The 21,736-nt window shown below is 31.5% G+C and overlaps 1 protein-coding gene across 4 annotated transcripts in view; it reads left to right on the top strand.

Annotated features, from left to right (window-relative positions):
* VPS13C (vacuolar protein sorting 13 homolog C) overlaps window positions 1-21,736 on the top strand; it is a 149,910-nt gene that overhangs the window by 31,930 nt on the left and 96,244 nt on the right. For all 4 annotated transcript variants that reach the window (XM_016126854.2, XM_016126853.2, XM_016126856.2 and 1 more), the window contains 10 exons: window positions 214-273; window positions 1,089-1,169; window positions 2,021-2,078; window positions 3,518-3,645; window positions 5,071-5,177; window positions 5,720-5,891; window positions 7,075-7,137; window positions 14,855-14,984; window positions 15,544-15,638; window positions 20,985-21,127. In XM_016126854.2, the coding sequence (XP_015982340.2) occupies window positions 214-273; window positions 1,089-1,169; window positions 2,021-2,078; window positions 3,518-3,645; window positions 5,071-5,177; window positions 5,720-5,891; window positions 7,075-7,137; window positions 14,855-14,984; window positions 15,544-15,638; window positions 20,985-21,127 (1,037 nt within the window). The remainder of the gene's footprint in view (window positions 1-213; window positions 274-1,088; window positions 1,170-2,020; window positions 2,079-3,517; window positions 3,646-5,070; window positions 5,178-5,719; window positions 5,892-7,074; window positions 7,138-14,854; window positions 14,985-15,543; window positions 15,639-20,984; window positions 21,128-21,736) is intronic.

Genomic DNA, 21,736 nt, shown 5'->3' with positions numbered 1-21,736 from the left:
TGAATAAATTCAGTTAAATTAGAACCTCCTCAATTCTATTTTCACTATTCCTTCAATTTTGTCATATAGATATGTAAAGAAACAAATCACCAACATTAGCCAAATGTCTTTTCTTCTTAAGTTATTTTGTTACAGTTTACAAATATTAGAGTACTGTTTTGTGATATGTAGAATAATACACTTCATTTCACAGTTATTCTTTTTTTCTTTTAGACTGCAAATGAACACTGGACTCCATGCATATTAAATGAAGCAGATAAAATTATATACAAGGTATTAATTAGACTAGATTAAAAATTTCTTGTTATTTTCTTAGGTACAAATAATGTATTTTCTTGAAGAAACTTTGATGGAATATGCCATCGGAGTGGGAATTCAATGTCTAGGGTCTAGTTTTGGTGCTGCTACTTACTATCTGTCTGACCTTTTATAAGCACTTACCTATTTTGAGGTTTAGCTTTTTTAGCGTATAAATAAACTGGATAAAATTAATACATTCCATATTGTATTTTATGGAGCATTAACTAATTGAGCTATTATTAGATTCGTAGAAAATGTATTCTTTGGTCAAGTAAGATTGCTTACTAAGGTATTAAACTGTATATAGTTAAACAAGTATATTTCACTTTGTATTAAACTACAGGACTTAACAATACTTTATATATACTAATAAAAATTGTAACTATTCAAGAGGGATCTTTCCCCACCTAGTTGATTGTAGACTCCTCTCTCCTCACCCCTCCTTCAAAAGCCGTTCACATCCACTGGGGGAATATTGTCTTTTTTATTTAATGGAATAGTCACAGGGTTTGTTAAACACTGAATTCTCAGTAAATATTTGATAATTGAATGAATGAATCTCCTTGGAAACATTATCCCTAGAAGCACAAATTAGCAGATGTTGGATTAATAAACTCTGTGAAAAACATGATTGTATTTCCCCCCATTTTTGCATTATTTAATTTACTTTAAAAGTTCAAAATGGCAATTGGATAATTTTGGGGTACTGAACATGAGAACAATTTTTTAATATTGATTCATAGTTTTAATGTATTAGTTGCTTGACCTCTTTCATTTTTCTTTTATAGCTTATCCGACTCGATAGCCTTAGTGCCTACTGGAACGTAAACTGCAGCATGTCCTACCAGGGGTCAAGGGAACAGATCTTGGTAATTTCAGTTCATATGTGGAAGCTATAACTGAACTCTTTAAATTGGTTCACCATAAGAGGTCCTTAATGAGAACAGGATGTCAGTCCTTTTTCATGTTGCATATAATTAAATCAGAAGTACGAAGCATGGGTTTTGGGAGCCACTTTCTTAAAAGAAAGCAATTTTGTTTTTGGAGATCTTTGTGAAATCATTCACTAGACAGCAAGACAAGAACCTGTACTATTAAATCAAAACTGTGTTTATGGTTTTTTACACTCTGATTTTGATAGCATCTGGTTGCTTTGTGGTATTTAGTATAGGAACAATTAGTTGAAGATTATTATAAAGAAAGATGATACTTTTCAGAATTAAAGAATCTATCATTAGGAAATGTATTAAGCATTTGTGATAATGACTTTCTAAACAGCGAAAGATTAATTTAAAACTCCAGTGTGCTGAGCCAATCTTAGTCTTGCTTATTTACTTACAGGAGAAAAGGAGAGTTGGATTTTTGGAACTGAATTAATTAGAAGATTCTATCTTTTATTTCTCAGATACTGTAACAAATAATTTACCTTTGTCTAGAAAGTGTTTGAGATCTTAGTTCATGGATATTTCTGTTAGATATATATTTTTTAAAGTTGGGGGGAACACAATGTTATAATGTTTTTAGATATTTAGAATTTTTAAAATTATCTACTTCTATATGTTATTATAAAGAAATAGACCTGCAGATAATGCTCAGTGTTTGTTTTTTAATAGATTACTAATTACAAAGAGGGGAATAAAGATACTTTTTTTTTGTATGTGTGCTTGAATATGTGTGCATTTTATTTTTCATTTTCGTATAATTCACATTTTTTGTTTAGGATCATCTGAAAAGTGAAATTCTTACAAGTATCGACATACCCCTCAACCATCAATATAGTAAGTAATGGTAAAAGTTTATTTCCTATTATAGAAAGTCTGGCATTAAATACTTTAATATATTTTTTCTGTGAAGTTACTTTGACAAAGAGAAAGTATTAATTTTATACCTTAGTTTTATGATACAGCATATTTGAATTATAACATGCACACTGCTGGAGAGTAGGAAAGAGAAGGGCAGTGTGGCCATAGCTTTCATGTTTTCTTCTTTTCATCTTCTGTGTTTTAGGGATTAGATTTTCTTTGCTTAGTTTAATAACTAATTCTCAGATCTTGGTATTCAGGTCATCCCTAGCATGTCACTATTATAGTGTTAAGAGAAACCAACCACTGTAGAAATTTTTTTAAGTGAGCTTTCCTTGGCAGCCTCACTTTTATTTATTTTTAAATGGATCTCTAACAAAGCTACTTGCTTATTTATTTACCTCATCTGTTTTCTTTATTTCTAATTCATTCTAAAGAAGTTATTGGTTTATTTATATTTAGTATACTCCTTTATGTTTATTCTCAAATTTCATGCTCATGTTCTTCCATATTCCATTGTACTCTAATTCACTATTGTTTGCTTCATGTCCTTCGATAGCTAATTGCCATTATATGAGAGTATAATAAAGGGTTTTCTGTTTTGTCACTATAATTATGTTTTCATGTGCTGCTAGTTTGTGAAAGCATTTTCATTCATGAGAGAACTAGTTCAGAAAAATCTACGTCTTCACTGTGAGGCATCTTCCACTTATAAATAACTTCTAAATTAGTTAAAATTTTTATACAATCTTATGCAAATTGTAAATACTTTATGGTATCACAATTTATATAATTTTAATACTATTCGTAGTAAAAATTTAACACTATTGTGCTCTGTTATCTTCCCTCAGATACCTTTTCTTCCTACTTCTCAATTTCAAGAATATTTTCTTTATTGTTGGATTATATATGTAATGATCATCTTGAAAATTGTAAAATAGTAATTTTTTTCTGCATATTATACATTTCATTCATTGTTCTGTTTCTGAATTCTGTTTAAATAAGCAGATTAAACAAGAAATTAATCAAATTTTGTTTCCTACCTAGTATTAGTATTTTTAATGACTAACAAAATCATTGAATGTCTTGTAGCAAGGAGAAGCCTAATTTTACACAGAAAATGAATTACCAAGAGTAGATTATCTCTATTTTATACATTTCTTACGTAGAAGCATGGGACTCCAATTTCCTTCTTGGAGATTCCACTTTACGCACGAGCTTGACAGTTGGTATTATGCAGATAAATAGTATTATGCAGATAAATAGATACCTAAATATTTTTTGGTAGTGATTTTTAAAATATATTTTTGATCATTTTTTCTTTAAGAGTGACAGTATTCTTATAATAATCATTTACTATTATTCATATATAAGGGCAAATAAAGATATCTTATGTCTTCCTATGTCAATAACAGTTTTCCAGCCAATATCAGCCTCTGCAAAACTCTATATGAATCCTTATGCAGAAACAGAGCTCAAAACACCCAAACTTGATTGGAACATAGAAGTACAAAATATTGCCATTGAACTGACGAAACCTCAGGTAAGATTCAGTTGGATATTTCTAACTTTGAGTGACCTTGAATCTGAACTGCTTTTGTCCTTCGTGATTATTCCAGTGTTCTGGTGGTTCTTTTGATTTCTTATGTTGAGATTTGACTCCTAAAAATAGATATACTGTATATATTTTTTAAAAAGAAAATGAATATCAAATTTAAGAAATAGTTTTATCTGATCTTTTTCTTATTGGTAGAAAAACAATGAATTACGGTGAATGGCATTATTTTCATTTAATTCCAAATTGTAAATGGAGATTTTCATGTGTTTTTTCTTAAATTTTAATGGCAGATACTTTTATATTAAATATTATTTACTTATATTTTTAGAACAGCTGTGTTAGGAGCTTTTTTTTTTTCTTTTCTCATTTATTTCTCAAGTTTGGTTATATGCCCAGGGAGTTTGGATAATAGACTTGGAGAACTGGAGGTGATATAAGGACAGGGGATTTAACCAATTGAGCTTTTAGCTCAGTGCAGTCTGATAAAAATATAATGCAAGTTATATGTGTAATTTAAAATTTTCTAGTAGCTACATCAGCAAAGTAGAAAGAAAAGATGAAATTAATAAAATTATTAGCATTTTATGTAACCTAACATATCCAAAATATATTTTTCACTATGTAATCAATATAAAAAATTGTTAAGATATTTTACATACTTTTCTTTTTTCTTAAGTCTTTGAAATCTGAGGTATGTTTTACTTACAACCCATTTAAGTTTATACTATCCACATTTTAAGTGCTGAATAGCCATATGATAACCCTTAAGTAGAAATGCATTAAGCAAAATAGTAAGAAGCTGCATTTGTCCCTTTCTTTATCTTATCTATAGTTATGTTACATGTGTGTGTGTGTTTTCCTCCATTTGAGCTATTTACCAGATATACACAGATTTTTTTTTTTTTTTATTGATGGTAAGATGGGTAATTAAGTAGCTTATCTTCCTTGAGTTATGCAGTAATTTTCTGGAGCAGTTTGAAAATCAGCTAATAGATAGCTGCTGCTATAATGATTGTCCATAGGAAAATGTGTAGTTTTAGGAACAAGTATGTTCTATGTCAGTAGTTACTGATCCAGTATTTCATCGTGTCAGTATTATTGTATTAGTATATTATATCTAAGATGCATATTTATTGCACACTTTAAGGTATTTGAAAATAGGATGTATGTTATTATTGGTGGTATGACAGTTTAATTGGCAGCACTCTTTCATAGTGAAAATTAAAAATTATGTTATAGCTTATAATTAATGATATCTTAAATTCAGTGAAATATATTATTGCATTACTAGGCAGCTATGATATTTATTGTTTAGGGGATTTGGCGTCAAATTAGATTAAAAAATAATAAAATTTGGTGTTTATTCATGTGTGCAATATAATCATTGTAACTTTGTTTTTGTTTTAATAGTACTTAAGTATAATTGACCTTTTGGAGTCAGTGGATTATATGGTTAGAAATGTCCCTTACAGAAAATTTAAACCTTATTTACCACTTCATACCAATGGTAGACAATGGTAAGTCAGAATTTTTTTTTTTTAATGAGAAACGTATAATCATATGGGGAGGGACTCCGAGAGTTAAGACACCTTTAAACCCATGTAACGAAGTCACTTATTTCTTTTACATAGACATGAGAGGGATATATTTTATACTGTGTCTTTGTTACTTTTTAAAATAAACACTTTCTTTTTTTCTTCTGTTCCTAGATTATTCCCAAATTCTTAACTTAGCATTCCAGACTTTGAACATATTTCGGTTTTATTGCCCAAATTTAGTCATCTACATGGACTCAGCGTTATAACCATATTGGTACTGTTAATTTTGCACGATGTGTTGTTTTATGCCTTTGATAATCCCTCTTCCTTGAGTGGTTTGTTTATTACATAATCTATTTAAGTCAGAGAATTGTACTAGAGAATTAAAATATTACTGCTGAAATCTTGAAGGAAAACAGTTACCAAAAAATGTAACAATGTAGATCTAAAAAGGTAAAGCTATTTTCATGCTTTTACTTAATATTTAAATTCAAATATGTATTAAAAAATTTGATTTGCAGGTGGAAATATGCAATTGATTCTGTTCTTGAAGTTCACGTAAGAAGGTATACACAGATGTGGTCATGGAGTAACATAAAAAAGCACAGGCAGTTGCTCAAGAGTTATAAAAGTGCCTACAAAAACAAGCTAACCCAGAGTAAAGTTTCTGAAGAAATACAGAAACAAATTCAGGTATATCTTGCATATATTGATGAAAGGTATTGTTTGTTAAATCATCTGTTAGGGTTAATTGTTCTAAATTTAATTTGAATTAAAATGTAACTTTAGAAAGAACAGAACTGATTTCTTTTTGAGAAAATTTAATGAGAAAATGCACAGTATTTTTTCCCAGTTTTTTCCTTCTTTAAAAGCCTTTCCCACTTATCTTAGTATCAGATAAAATGAGGTTACTGTAAACTCTTTGGAGAAATGTGTTTGGTTTTTACAACAACGGTTAGAAAATCAGTATCAGAGCTGTTTAATATTAGCTAAGCGTATATTACTGGTTTTGTTAGTAGCTTTTCAAAAGAGAGTTCTAAGTATTATTTATAAAAAACAGCTCTTATTCTCAAGACAGGAGGAGTCTTATTTACCCCCTTTTGAAATATAGAAAAACACTACACAGAATATATAACTTGCTTAGTATCATCTGATCTTTATTATATATAACTTTCTGTTACAAATTTGTAATGTAAATGGTTAATTGAATTTCTATTATTCTGAAATATGTGTTAATCACTAGTATTATATGTTAGAAAAAGCATCAGGTTTCTCAACATCTCAGGTCCGGTGTTCTCATATATAAAATGGAAACAGTATCTGTCTTACATAGTTGTGAGATATGCATGAGATAACACGTAGAGCACCTGACACACAGGTCACTCCGTACCTATTAGATTCCTCTTACATACTTTTCTGGAAATCCCCCAAATCAATTTCTTCTTGAGATTACTTATGATTTGCAGAATTTTACATTTAAAATTTTGTGCTTTATAATGGTGTCTTTAGTGCAGTGATTATAAAATAATGTAGAATAGAGGGAGTCAGAAGAACCATAAGGATAATACCTAAAACAAGTCTCCCTTCTAAATAGTCTTGTTTCTGTTTTCATATATGGCTATCCGTATATTGTAATGGTCTCATTAAAATTCTTTCTTTTATCTTGCTTTCAGTGAGGATTTATTTTTTTAGAAAACTTATACTGCAAAAGTTAAAAATGTAAAAACCAAGTGTAAATTCAAATTTATACTTAAACTTCTGTTGCATCTCAAATACTGTTTGTGGACTAGATAAGCCTAGAAATCATAGGAAAAGAATATTTTTTTCTTATCTAATGATCATGTTCCTTGTTTACAAATGTTTCTTTGTTTTATAGGATTTGGAGAAGACGTTAGATGTTTTTAACATAATTTTAGCAAGGCAACAAGCACAAGCTGAGGTAATTATTTTTATTAGCCGATTTTGTGTTTTAAACATATTAATACTACTACTTTACGCCTAGGATCAAGAAATCTTCATGGGAAGTTGATGAGATTTACTCAGTTAAAAATAAAGGTTGAGTTTTCATGGCTTAATTTAGTCTCTAGAGAAAAAAAATATTGTAATATTGGCGAAAAAAACAGTGACATTAAGGGGAAACATTTTTAAAAGTTTCGTAAGAAAAATTTGAACCCTTCTCCCTAAAGAAAGTGAATGAAAGTCATCCATAATTCTAATAACACAGAATGCTGTTAGCAGTTTGACAAACACGCCTTTAGTCTTTCTCCCATCAATGTGTACTTACTTATTTATGCTTCTTATCCCCCATTTCTTCCACTTTATTTTTGCTTTGTGTCTGTCCTCTTCCCTTCGTTCCTCTGCCTTCCATTCATCCATCTTTTTTCTTCTGTCTCTCGCTATCTTCTCTCTTCTCCTCCCCTCCCCCTCCCTTCCCCCCTCCCTTCCCCTCTTTTTTCTCTTCTCTTCATTTTCCCCCAAATTAGAATCAATCTATTTATAATGTTTTGTAATTGCTGATTTATCTCACTCATCTACACTGTTTCATGTCATTTCTATTATTTTGTAACATGACATTTTTGGTAATTAATAAATTACGAATGCAATACAGCTCACTATAGAAAAATTTGAAAATATAGATCCACTAAAAAAGGAAATAGAAACATCGATTACATCATACCAAACATAACTGTTCTTGGTACCTTTCTGTATATTCTTTTAGTCTTTTTTATGTTCATAAAGCTCCATCCACATACTCATGTTTTTAGAAAGAATTGAAGCATATACACTTGTTCATTTGTTTACTTAGCAAATACTCATTGAGTGCCTTTTGTAGTAACATTATGGTTAAAGACATGGACCTGGGAATCAGGTGGTATGGATTCTAATCCCAGCTTTGCCAACTATTATTTGTGTGATCTAAGGTTGGCTTTTTAACCTCTCTGTGCCTAAGTTTCCTCATTTGTAAACTAAGATTTATAGCATGTACATCATAGGGTTGTTGTGAGGAGTGCATGATAATCGATGTAAAGCACTTAGTTTATTATGTGCCTGGATATAGTAATTACTAAAGAAATGACCTTTTTTCTTTATCGCAGTCACCATTTGTATTAGCATACAAAAGTGAACACACAAAAATCTCCTACGTTGTAATAGGAAGAATTATAATAAAAACATCAATAAAAACAGAACACGATATAAGGAGTGCGAGACTAGGCAGTGATGGTAACGAGTTGCAGTTTTAAATAAGATGGTCAGGGGAAACTTTTTCACTAAGAAGGATATATTTGAGCAGAGACCTAATGAAGGTGAGGAGCCAACCAGAAAGATACCTGAGGGAAAAATGTATCAGGCAGAAAGATTATAGGAAATTGAAAGGTTGTGGGGTGGGTGCACCTCTGGCTCACTGAGGGAACTAAGTAAAATGGTGAGAGAAAGGAGAGAGTGTGGTTAATGAGGTCGGAGAAGTAAGGTAGTGGAGTGGGAGGGGTGATTGTTAGAGTTGGGGGGATGCCAGACTGTGTAGAGTCTTTTGAACAATTGTGTGGATTTTGTCTTTTATTTTGAATTAGGGAACCATTTTGAAAATACCTGATATCATCTGATGTCATCTAACCTAGGTTTTAAAAATCCCTCTGGCTGCTCTTTTGAGAACAGACTGTAAGAGGGAGGACAAGGCTGAAAACAGGGAGAAAACTTAGGATGCTATTGAAATATTTGAAGCGAGAGATAATTTGAGATGAGAGGATGGTTACAATGGAAGTGATGAGAAAGGGTCACATTCTGGATATATTTTGAAGGCAGAGCCAATATTTCCCAACTGATTAGGTACGTATTGTACAAGAAAGAAATAGGAGATGACTTTAAAGATTTTGGCTTGGAGCAATTGGGAGGAATTGAAGTGAGATGGGAAAGACTAGATGGAACAAGTTTGGGTGAGATGGGAGAAGATCAGGAGTTCAGTTTGAGAACTATTACATTTTAGCCATCTTTTGGACATTAATGTAGAGATATGGAGTAGGCAGTTGAATACATGAATATGGAATTTTCATAAGTCTGTGCTGGATATATAAGTTTAGGAAGGGTCAGCATAGAGATGGTACTTAAAGCTGTGACATTGGGTAAAATCACCTAAGAAGTTAGAGTAGTCAGAGAATAGTAGCCAAAGACCCAAAGCATTCTATTGTTTATAGGTCAGAGAGATGAGAGCCAGCAAAGGTGACCATGGCGGAGTTGCCAGAGATGTATGTAGGTGGGAAGCTCTATGAATGTAATATCCTCCAAGCCAAGTGGAGAAAGAATTTCAAGGAAGAGAGAGTGAATAGCTGTGACATATGTGTCTGATTGGTCAACTTAGCTGAGGACTGAGAATGACCATTAGATTTTCTAAATACGAGATATTTTAAGCCATTATTTCTTCAAATAACATTCTGTTTCCAATTTCTTCTCTCATTTTCGGACTTTAATTATATATAGATAGATATAGACATAGATACACATGTGAATAAGTACATAAGTATGACCTTTTGATACTGTACCACAAGTCCCTGAGGCTTTGTTGAATTTTTAATCAATGTTTTTTCCTATTATTCAGATTGAATAATTTCTATTGATCTATCTTCAAGTTTACTCTTTTCTCTATCATTTCCATTTTACTATTGAGCCCACACCAGGAGTATTTTGTTTCAGATATTGTGTTTTTCATGTTTAAAATTTCTATTGGGTTCCTTTTTAGTTTCTATTTCTCTGCTAAAAAATCCTAATCTTTTCAATATTTTTAAGTGTATTTTCCTTTATCTCATATAACACAGGTTACAATGTCTTTCTGATAGTTTCAACATCTAGGTTATCTGATCACTGACAACTGTTGATTATCTTTTCTTTTGAGAATTGGTCATATATTCCTGTTTTATTTTCACACGTCAAGTAATTTTGGATTGTATCTTGGACATTGTGAATATTTATTATGTAGTCTCTGGATCTTATTATCTTGTGTAAAATGTTGATACTTTGTCTTAGCACATGACTTGGTTAAGTTCTAATTTTGTATTTTGCCTTCTGTGGATAATGGTTCAAATCTCAATTCAGTTTTTCCAACTTTTTTTATGTTGGCTTGGGTCTATTTTGCACATGAATAGTATAGGAGTTTGAGACTTGTGCAGATAGTCATATCTCAGTTCAGGTCTCTAAACCTTTGCTCCTTTGATTTAGGTCAGTTTCATACATACAGAACTTGGGTTACCCTGAAATGTGACCCTGAAATGTGTGCCAGTTCATACACAGATACCCTATTTTCTGGCTCTCCACTCTGGGATTTCCCTCTTGACACTTTGGATTTCATGGACTGCATTTTCTCATTTCATAACTTGACTGGAGTTTCTCTCAGAGGTTTAATTGCCGGTGGCTCTGTGCTGCTCCATGATCGAGGCCCTCTCAGGGTAGAGCCATGTGAAATAATTTTCTGTAGCTGCATAAAAAACTTAGGGGCTTAAAACAATGTACATTTATTATTTCAGAATTTCTGTGGACCATGAGTCTAAGAATGGCTTTCTTGAGTCATCTGCTTAAGGTCTCAAAATAATGCAATCAAGATGTTGGCTGCAACTGTGGTCTAATCTGTGGCAAAATCAGCGAAGGATTTGCTTTTGCTGTTAGAATTTAGCTCCTTGTGGCTGTGGGATGAAGGACTTCAATTTCTTGCCAGCTATTGGTTAAAGGCTGCCCTCAGGTCATAAATATCAAATATCACTTCAGTTCCTTGCCAAATGGGTCTCCTAACACAGACAACCCATAACATGTAGCTTGCTTCTTCAAAGGAAGAGAGAAACACCAGCAAGACAGCTACTACAATTTTATGCACATAATTGTGTATATATTATCACCTTTGCCATGTTCTCTTGGTTAGAAACAAGAGGGGGACTACCCAAGGACATGAACATCAGGAGGGAGAAATTATAGAGTGGGGTACAACATAGGGGAAAAATGGGAAACTCACTCTTGTGAAGGTCACCTCTTCAAGTTTTGGCTTCCCTCTATTATCTGCTGCTTTGCTTATATTTCAGTTTATGGTAGATGTTTTTTGTTTTGTCCAAAATTTTTAGTTGTAATCATCATTAAGGTTAGATCGTAGAGTGCTCATGCCACAATGGAACTGAAAGTTCATCATTGGATTTAGCAATAAAGAAGTCATTTGAAGAACAGTTTTTATAGAATAGTGTGTGTAGAAACCTAATAGGAATGAGAGAGTAGGAAATGGAACAGTGAGTATAGACAGTATGATACTTTACATTACTATGATACTTTGCAGTATGATTCATAGGATTGTCCCTATAAATTAAAGGAATGATTTGCTGGAAGAAACAGATAATTTCAATCCTCTCTACATTAATTTGCTTCAGTTTAGTTATGTTTTCTAATACTAGTTACCAGTTGCTTGAAAATTGAAGAGGATTAATTATTAGATGCTGTGGACGAAGAAGGATGGATGTACATGAAGAGAATTATATTCATCCAAGATTGATGTTTTTTCATTATAAGGGAAAGTCCACAGGGCTAGCGCTTAAAATATAAGCAGAAGATTGGCTGAAATTATTTACCATGGACTCTTAGCTGGACAGTGAAGGAAGTAAGGCAGAGAGGGTATTTAGGAAAAAAGAGAGAGTTCTGCATCCTTCTTCATATTAGGTTTTATATATTTTTTAATTTATTAATTTTTGGTTGCGTATGTATTCTTTATTTTGAATTAATTACAGAGTCACTGGAAGTTACAAATGTAGTTTACAGAGATTCTGTGTACCCTTCACTTAGTTCCCTCAGTGGTAACATCTGACATATGTAAAACCAAGAATTAGGCATTGATATGATGTGTGTATATAGTTCTGTGTCAGCTCTCATTTTCAGATGTATTTTAAAAATGATAACTGTCAGCATATTGGAAAGTTTTTTCAATTTTTTATTTTTGACTTTATTTTCTTCATAGCCTTTATCACTGTTTGAAATTAGTATTTTTATTTGCGTGCTTTCTAATTAATTTCTGCCTTTTCTCTATTAGTTCTTTCTAATTATTTCATTTGTCTTTTTATTAGGTCTTTCTAAGTTTTTCAGGTTATTTTGAAATTCCTTGACAGTGACATACTGAGCACACCTTTTATCAAGATTTCAGTCCTGATAATGGCTTTATCTTTATTTTTTTTAAGTTATTTTTAGAAATTTAAGTAGCAATATGGCAGCAGGCCAAGTTGAATGTTGGAGTTGGTCACTACATTATTTTTAATGTCTCAACATTGTTAATTCCCTAATGACTAAATTTATTTTTCAAATTAAAGTGTTTTTTTTCCCTGAAACTTTAAAAGCATGTATGTTATCTATTATCATAAAAATTTTTATAGGTGATAAAAAAATATGGTAACAATTTAAAAATATTTAATGCCAGCCCTTTTTACAGTTTAGTTAAAAATATTTAAATAAAATACTCAAATACTCTATGACTATACCTGTATTTAGATTTATATTATAAGAATGGTTCATAAATCCATCTATTAAGTTAAGTAACTGAGAGTGGTTTGAACTTTCAGCCTCTGGTTTAATTTTCCCTAAAATAATTTTTAGGAGTCTCTTTAAAGCTTACAAGCCCAGATGATATACATGTAATTGGGTGTCTTTTCCAAAGAGCTGTTCCATCTACTTGTGGAACTGTTCAAGTAGTGAAACTCCCTGCTTGATGACCTCTTTTATAGTCACCTCAGTGGTTCCAAATCCTGGCTGCACATTAGACTCACCTAGGGAATTAAAAATATACTGATGCCTGGAGTTCACTCCGTCAAGATTTGACTTAATTGGTGTGTGGTAGGGCTTGGGCATTGTTTTTGGTTTGTTTTTGTTTTTTAACTTTATGATAATTCTTGAGTGCAGCAATGACTGCCACTGAGCTACGCTATCCACTATCGCCCATTTGTCATTTCCTTTCAGTTTCCAAATTCAAATGGGGCTTGAATGTATTCACTCATCTAGGCCTCGTGACAGAAATTTTACGTGTTTCCCATATTTAGTCTTTACATTCTCAAATGCTAACTACCCTAGTCGCTAAGTTACTAATGGTGTAATAGTGCTCTTTCATCACTACCATTTTTGAAAGGTAGAGCCCTTTTCACAGGTTGCATGGTTTCTTTGTCTTAAAGATTCATATCTACTGTTGAACTATATAGCCTGTATCCAAATACTACCTTTGACATTTTTTGAAACCACTTTCAAATTTTTATTATTTCTTACTTCATTTCTTATTTTAAGTGCCTCTTCTCCTTAACCCTTCAGCCCTTACAACTTCTATAATTATAGGACATGATGGGTGTTAGTTCCATTTAAAAAGTATCTCAAGACTACAGGTGAACACAGCAGCACACGGATGAACAATAGTGTGCCTGTCTGAAATAAACTCAAAATATTGGTGGCTAAGAATTGATTTGCTTTTGCTGAAGCTTTGTATTCATAAGAATTTTTAAGTAGAAAGTTTAATGATGAAAATAGTAGCTAACATTTTCTTGGTGTAATTTGCTGGTACTGTCAATTCTGAGAAATGGACAATTATCTTCAGTTTATATCAGGAAATTGAGTTATAGAGACATTAAATCATCTAAGTTCTACTTATCATGAAAAATAAAAAAGCACGCTAATCTTCTGTGCCTAGAGAATAAATTTAAATGTTATTTCATATAAAATATAAACCAATCATATATATATATATATATTTTTTTTACCTATTACATTTCTGACTACTGAACATATATTCATAAATTTGACAAAAGATGGTTACAACTGAGATATAACTAATAGTTTTGTGGGCAGATTTATTATTATTTCTTTATGTCTATAGATTAAAGAAAATTTATTTAACTTAGTTTAAACTGAGTTATCAAGCTTATTTTCTTTACTATAGAATTCAACTTTTAACTTTCATTTTGGATTATTTCATTTTTTTTTTGGTACACACAGAGGCTTGCAATATGTTACCAATTCAGCACCAATTTAAAATATCTTAAATTTTAAGTGGTAAAATTATTAAAGTTTACTTATTCAGGGAATAAGATAGATTCTAAATTATTCTTTTTATTCTCTTTATTATGTTTTCAACTTTTTGGTTATTCATCTATATTTCACTGAAAAGTCGACAAAGGCAAGGGGCAGCATAAATCACGCAGGATTTTTTGAGAAAAGAGGATATAGTGAAAGTTGAGGACTATCTAGTTTTATTTATATTCCACCCCTGCAACATGTCCATCATTAGCAAGCCAGTGATGTACATGAATTCTGAAATAGGATTGTTTTAAACATACCTTGAATGTGGAAGCATCTTCCTTTCAGTCTTAGTGGCTCTTTAACAATTTGGAAGATGTTACTCAGAAAAATTTCGCTTGAACCCTCAGCTATATTCTTGACAAAATGCAGCAAAATTCTGTCAGTTGGTGTTGTAAGTAAATTCTGTTAATTGTGAGACTACATTAACCACATCACATTGAGGGTCATTTCAGAAGGAAAGGTTTTCTTGACTGTTTTTAACCTAATTAGTGTTGAAAATTTTTTAATCATTGCTCTTACCTGACTACACCTAAAAGTGAAGAGGGCATATACTCTTTAATTACATTTTTTTGACTTTTTTTTTTTAGGTGATTCGGTCTGGGCAAAAATTAAGGAAAAAGTCTACCGACACAGGTGAAAAACGTGGAGGTTGGTTTAGTGGATTTTGGGGTAAGAAGGAGTCTAAGAAAAAAGATGAAGAATCTTTGATTCCTGAAAGTAAGTCCCAAGTGAGATAATTTATTGTACATGATAAGACAATACTGTATTTTATCCAGTTAATTCAATTTTATTACATAATACTTTTGAAATAAAAGTAGCTCAGCGTAGTAAACATAGGTAAATACATTAAGCTGGCACATTCCTGTGTTTATCAAATTAAAATGAAACTTGGATTTTTTTGAAAAAAATTATTCGTGAAATTTAAAAAGTTGAAATTCAGAAATTGCCACATTTAGTATTCATCATTGTTACTTTGCATGGATATTTAATTAGAAGTTTCACTTAATTTTTAAAACACTTTGGCATTTCTAAAATCCATGTATGAGACCCTGAATTCCCTTAATGGTGTCTTTGCTTTTTCTTGACCTAAACAAGCACATACATTATGTTTGTTTTAACTAGTTCAAGTAGTATAGTGGAGGGAATTGCCTAGCTTCTTTTACTTTAGCATTTATATATATTGATTTTAGAGCACTTGTTAGTTTGGTTTGATTTTTCAATTGTATCTGTAAAACTGAAGAAGTTGATTTCTTAAAATATTGTCTTTTCATTGTAGCTATTGATGACCTTATGACTCCAGAGGAAAAAGATAAACTCTTCACGGCTATTGGTTATAGTGAGAGTACCCATAACCTAACTTTACCCAAGCAGGTAATTATTTAGGTGGTCTAAGAGGTATTTTGTTTCCTTTTACTGTATATCTTGAATTGGGTTAACAAGTTATTGATTTTTAAAGTAATAAAGAGATGTTATTTCTTTCTGCTTTACTATTGTATGTTAAATGTTTTAGTCAGACCTTAGCAATTAAAACTCTCTCCAACTTTAGACTTAGTTGCTTTAGTAAATTTAAAAATAACCTGATAAAAAGTACTTATTATAAAATAAAATTGAATCTTTTGAAACTTTTGTCTTAAAAAATTTTTTTTATTGTGAAATGTGACTTATAAATAAAAAAAAGAGTGAGCAAAACCAAAGGAACAGCTATGTAATCATCAAGGTTAAGATCCAGATCTTGCTGTAGATGTGGCATAGTTGTGAGATTTATCCCTGTTCTTTCACTGCATGTATTTTGCTCATTTTGATTTCTGTGTATTTTCGTTTGAAGATACCACAACTTATTTATTCATACTTTTGTTGATGGGCATTTGTGGTGTTTCTATTTTTTGGTTGTTATACTACTATTAATTTTTTGTAGATGTCTTTTCGTGGGCATATGTGATATATTCTGCTAATTATATTGTTAGTGGAATTGCTGTGTCATAGGACATAGATATATTTAACTTTAATAGATTCTGCTGCACGATTTTACAGTGTGGAAGTATTTCCATCAGTAGTACTTGAGGATTCTTATTGCTCCGTATCCTTGGCATTATTAAGTAACTCTTGGCATTATTAATCTTTTAAATTTAGCCATTCTAAATGGCGAGTATATAGTGATATTTCATTGTGGTTTTAATTTGTGAACCCTGGATGAGTAAAGAAGTTTTTCACTTTTTCACATAGTTATAGGTCCTTAGATATCCTTTTTTGTGAAGTATAGTTTGTTCATTATTGGATTGTCTTTTTTTATTGGTTTGTAGGAACTCTTTACATATGCATTACATTACATTGCATCCACAGAAATTATTCATCTTATAACTGGAATTTTGTACCCTTTGACTACCTTTACCTATTACCTCCATACCCTGCTCCCCACCCTGGGAGCCACCAATCTGTTCTCTGTTTTGATGGGTCTGGTCTTTTTAGTTTGTATATACGTGAGATCATATGGTATTTGTCTTTCTTTCTTTGACTTATTTCACTTAGCATAATTACCTCAAGTTTCACCCATGTTGTTGCAAATGGCAAGAATATTTCACATTTTCTTTCTGTTCATCTGTCAGTGGACACTTAGGTTGTTTCCAGGTCTTAGCTATTGCAAATAGTGCTGCAGTGAACTTAGGGGTACACATACTTCTTTGAGATAGTGATTTCATTTCTTTCAAATATATACCCAGAAGTGGAATTGCTGGATCATATGGAAGTTCTACTTTTCATTTTTTTGAGGAACCTCAATACTGTTTTCTAAAGTGACTATACCAGTTTACATTCCCACCAGCAGCGTACAAAAGTTCTGTTTTATTCACATCTTTGCCTTGTCATCTCTTGTCTTTTTGATAATAGCCATTCTGACATTCTGATAGGTGTGAGGTGAGACCTCACTGTGGTTTTGATTTGCATTTCTCTTATGATTAGTGATGTTGAATATTTTTTCATGTACCTGTTGGCTATTTAAATATCCTCTTTGGAAAAATGTCTATTCAGGTCCTTTGCTTATTTTTAATTGGATTTTTTTTTTTTTTTTTTTTGCTATTGAGTTGCACAAATTTTTTTAAATATATATTTTGTATATTAACCCCTCATCACAAATGTGGTCTGCAGGTATTTTTTCCCATTTTGTAGGTTGCCTTTTTATTTTGTTCATTCCCTTCCCCCCCCCTTTTTTTTTGCTGTGCAGAATCTTCTTCATTTGATGTAGTCCCATCTGTTTATTTTTGCTTTTGTTGCTTGTGCTCGCACTATCATATTCATAATATCATTACCAAGACCAGTGTCAAAGAGCTTTTTCTCTGTTTTCTTCTAGGAGCTTTGTGGTTGCAGGTATTACATTGAAGGCTTTAGTTAATTCAAGATAATTTTTGTGAGTGGTATAAGCTAGGGGTCCAGTTTCATTTTTTTGCATGTGAATATCCAATTTTTTTTTTTAACACATATATTGAAGAGACTATCTTTTCTCCATTGGGTATTCTTGGTTCCCCTTGACTGTATATGCATGGGTTTATTCCTGGGCTCTTGATTGTGTTTCATTGGTCTGTGTATCTGTTTTTATTTCAGGACCATACTGTTTTTATTACTATATCTTTGTAATATAGTTTGAAATCAGGAAGTGCAATGCCTCCAGCTTCTTTCTCTAGATTGCTTTGGCTATTTGGGGTCTTTTGTGGTTCTATGCAGATATGGGGATTGTTTTTTTAATTTCCATAAAAAATACCATTGGAATCTTGATAGGGATTGCATTGAATCTATAGATTATGTTGGGTAGTATGGAAATTTTAACAATATTAAATTCTTTCAAGCCATGAACACAGGATGGCTTTCCATTTATTTTTGTTTTTAATTTTTTCATGCGTGTCTTTTAGTTTCAGTGTATAGATCTTTTACCTTCTTGGTTAAATTTATTCCTGAGCATTTTATTATTTTTGATGCTATTGTAAATGGGATTGTTTTCTTTCTTAATTCATTTTAGTGAATAGAAACACAACTGATTTTTGTATATTGATTTTTTTGCATCCTGTAACTACTGAATTTGTTCATTAATTTTAACTTTTGGTGATGTCTAGTATATTTTATATGTAAGATCACATCATATGTAAGCAGAGACATTTTTACTTCTTTCTTTCTAATTTGGATGCCTTTTGTTTCTTTTTCTTACCTCATTGCTCTGGCTATCACTTCCAAAGTTATGTTGAATAGAAGTGGTGAAAATGGGCACCCTTGTCTTTTTCCTGATCTTAGAGGAAAACCTTTCAATCTTTCACCATGGAGTATGATGTTAACTTTGGGCTTGTCAGATATGACAGTTATTATGTTAAGGTACATTTCTTGTATATTCAATTTATTGAGAGAGTTTTTATTATGAATGGATGCTATATTTTGACAGTTGCTTTTTTCTGCATCTACTGAGATGATCATGTGATTTCTATCTTTCATTTTATTCATATGATATATTACATTTACTGATTTGCACATATGGAACCATCTTTGCATCCCAGAGATGAATCTCAATTATTGTGTATAATCCTTTTAATGAGCCGCTGACTTTGGTTTGCTGAAATATTACTGAAAATTTTTTCATTTATGTTCATCAGTGTTATTGGCCTGTAGTTTGCATTTCTGGTAGTGTCCTTTTCTGGCTTTGGAATCAACATAATGCTAGTCTTGTAAAATGAGTTTGAGAGTGTTCCCTCCAACTCAGTTTTTTGGGAAGACTGTGAGAAGAATTGGGATAAATTCTTCTTTAAATATTTGATAGAATTCACCAGTGAATGCATCTAGTCATGGGCTTTTCTTTGTCGGGAGGCTTTTGATTACTCATTGAATCTCCTTACTTATTACTGGTCTACTCAGAATTTCTATTTCTTCATGATTCAGTCCTGGTAGAATGTATGTTTCTAGGTTGTCTAATTTGTTGGTGGATTGGTTGTCCATAATAGTTTCTTGTGATATCAGTTGTAATGCCTCTTCTTTCATTTTTAAATTTTATTTATATGAGTTTTCTTTCTTTTTTTCCTTGTTTAGTCTAGCTCAAGGTTTGTCAGTTTTGTTTATGTTTTCAAAGTACCAACTTTTGGTTTTGTTAATTGTTTTTATCTTGTTTTCCTATTCTCTATTTCATTTATTTCTGTTTTAATCTTTATTATTTTCTTTTTTCTTCTACCTTTGGGCATAGTTTGTTCCTCTTTTTCTAGTTCCTTAAACTAGAATGAAGTTATGGTTTTTGTTTGAGATCTTTCTTTTTCCTTGCTCTAGGCTTTTATCACTATAAATTTTCCTCTTTGAACTTTTGCTGCATCCCATATGTTTTGATATGTTGTGTTTTCATTTTTGTTTGTCTTACAACATTTTTTTATTTCTCTTTCTCTTTTTTTGATCCATTGGTTGTTTGGGAGTATTGTTTTAAAATCCACCTATCTGTGAATTTTATAGCTTTCCATCCTGTGGTTGATTTCTAGTTTCATTCCATTTTGCTTGGAAAACATATTGTACATAATTTGTATTTTACTCTTGAATTTTTTTGAGACTCGTTTCGTGGCCTAACATATTATATAGTCTAAAAAATGTTCCATGTGGGCTTGAGAAGAATGTTTATTCTTCTGCTTTTGGGAGGAATGTTCTGTGTATGTCAGTTGGGTTCTTTTGACCTATACCTTTGTGCACATCCATTGTTTTCTTAGTGATCCGTCTGGATGATCTGTCTGTTTTCGAGGGTGGGCTCTTTACGTCCCCAACTAATACTGTATTACTGTTTATTTCTCCTTTTAGTTCTGTTACTGTAGTGCTTCAGTAAGTTCATAAGTATTTACAATTGTTACATTTTCCTGACAGATTGACCCCTTTATCCTTATAATGACCTTCGTTATCTCTTTGGACCATTTATAACTTACAGTCTATATTTTCTGATATAAGTATAGCTATTCCTGTTCATTGGTGGTGTTGTTGTTACTGTTTGTTTGAAATATATTTTTCTATACCTTCACTTGTAGTCTGTGTGCGGCCTTAAAGCTAAAGTGAGTCTCGTTTTCTCTTCTTAAATTACAATAACACTTTCAAAATTCTTTTATTCTCTAAAAAATTTTATCATTCTGCCATTTGTCTTTTGATTGGAGATTTTAGTCCATCTACATTCAAACTAATTATTGATAAGTAAGGACTTACTCTTACCATTTTGTTGATTGTTTTCCAACTGTTTTGTAGATAATTTGTTCCTTTCTTCTCTTCCTTTCTTCCTGTGTGGTTTAATAAGCATAATCTCCCTAGTTCTCTATCCTACTTCTAGTCTTGACATCAATTTTTGGGTCAGGATTTTTTTTCTTCTCAATGTCTTATTAACTCTCCAAAGCCATCAAGCATATATGTTCATTATATTTTGTCCAGTTTTTTGAGCCCAAGGATTGGTCTGCTTTAGTGAAAGCTGCTGACTTAAATTGTTATGCCACAAAATATTTTATCAATTTTTGTTTTTATGACTTTTAAAACTAAGAGAAATTAATTTTGGATTTAGTAAAGGCCCTGTTTAAGCAAGCAAAATCATTTTTTTACAGTGAGCATATTGATACAGAAATCTACCGTATTGTTTTTTAGATCACTCCAATTCAACAAATTTAAATAAGAAAAAAATACTAAAGAAAGCAATAATTATTTAAACTTTTAACGATTTTTATTCATTTTTTTCTTTAGTATGTTGCTCATATAATGACACTGAAGTTAGTAAGCACCTCCATTACAATAAGGGAAAACACAAATATTCCAGAAATACTAAAAATTCAAATAATTGGTTTGGGCACCCAGGTATCTCAGCGACCAGGAGCACAAGCACTTAAGTAAGTTTTTTAAAACTTATTTCCATTTTATTTCTTTGTATAACTTTAGTCCCCGAAAATATAGTGTTACTTCGCAGAAAAAAAAAGATTAATAGTAGTTCTTCTCTTAATTTTTTTGTGTATGTATCAAGATAGTCTTTTTATATTTGAGTTTGTTTTGTTATGAAGTTATGTGAAAAGCTCATCATTAGTTTTACCCTTTTTTCTTTCTTTTATAGTTATTTATTGGATACTGTTTAATTTATAGATTTAATACTGTGAAGGCCATAAGAACAAGTGTCTGCTTTCAAGAAGTTTATGCTGTAGTTGATAAGAAGATACTCAAAAATTTAATAATTTAAGACCTGTATAATATATTAGCTCATAAATGAGAAGGTGCTGTAAAATTAAATACCTTCTAGTTAATGCTACACAGGCTCAGTTGTGCAAGAGGAAAACTTGGTCTAGGAGAATTGCGGCTTATGCTAGACTGAATGGAAAGGACTAGGAGAAGCAGGGATGAGGTATTCATACCATCGTAATCAGAACTTCTGCAATGTTCTGGAGTTGGCCAAAGTTGGTTTTTCATATAGATGAGAACAAAAGCCAAACCAAAATTAAAAAAAAAAA

The sequence above is a fragment of the Rousettus aegyptiacus genome, unplaced genomic scaffold (genome assembly GCF_014176215.1).
Source record: "Rousettus aegyptiacus isolate mRouAeg1 unplaced genomic scaffold, mRouAeg1.p scaffold_m13_p_3, whole genome shotgun sequence".
NCBI lineage: Eukaryota > Metazoa > Chordata > Mammalia > Chiroptera > Pteropodidae > Rousettus > Rousettus aegyptiacus.
Note: the sequence above shows the minus strand (reverse complement) of the source record. Positions and strands in the feature narration are given on the sequence as shown.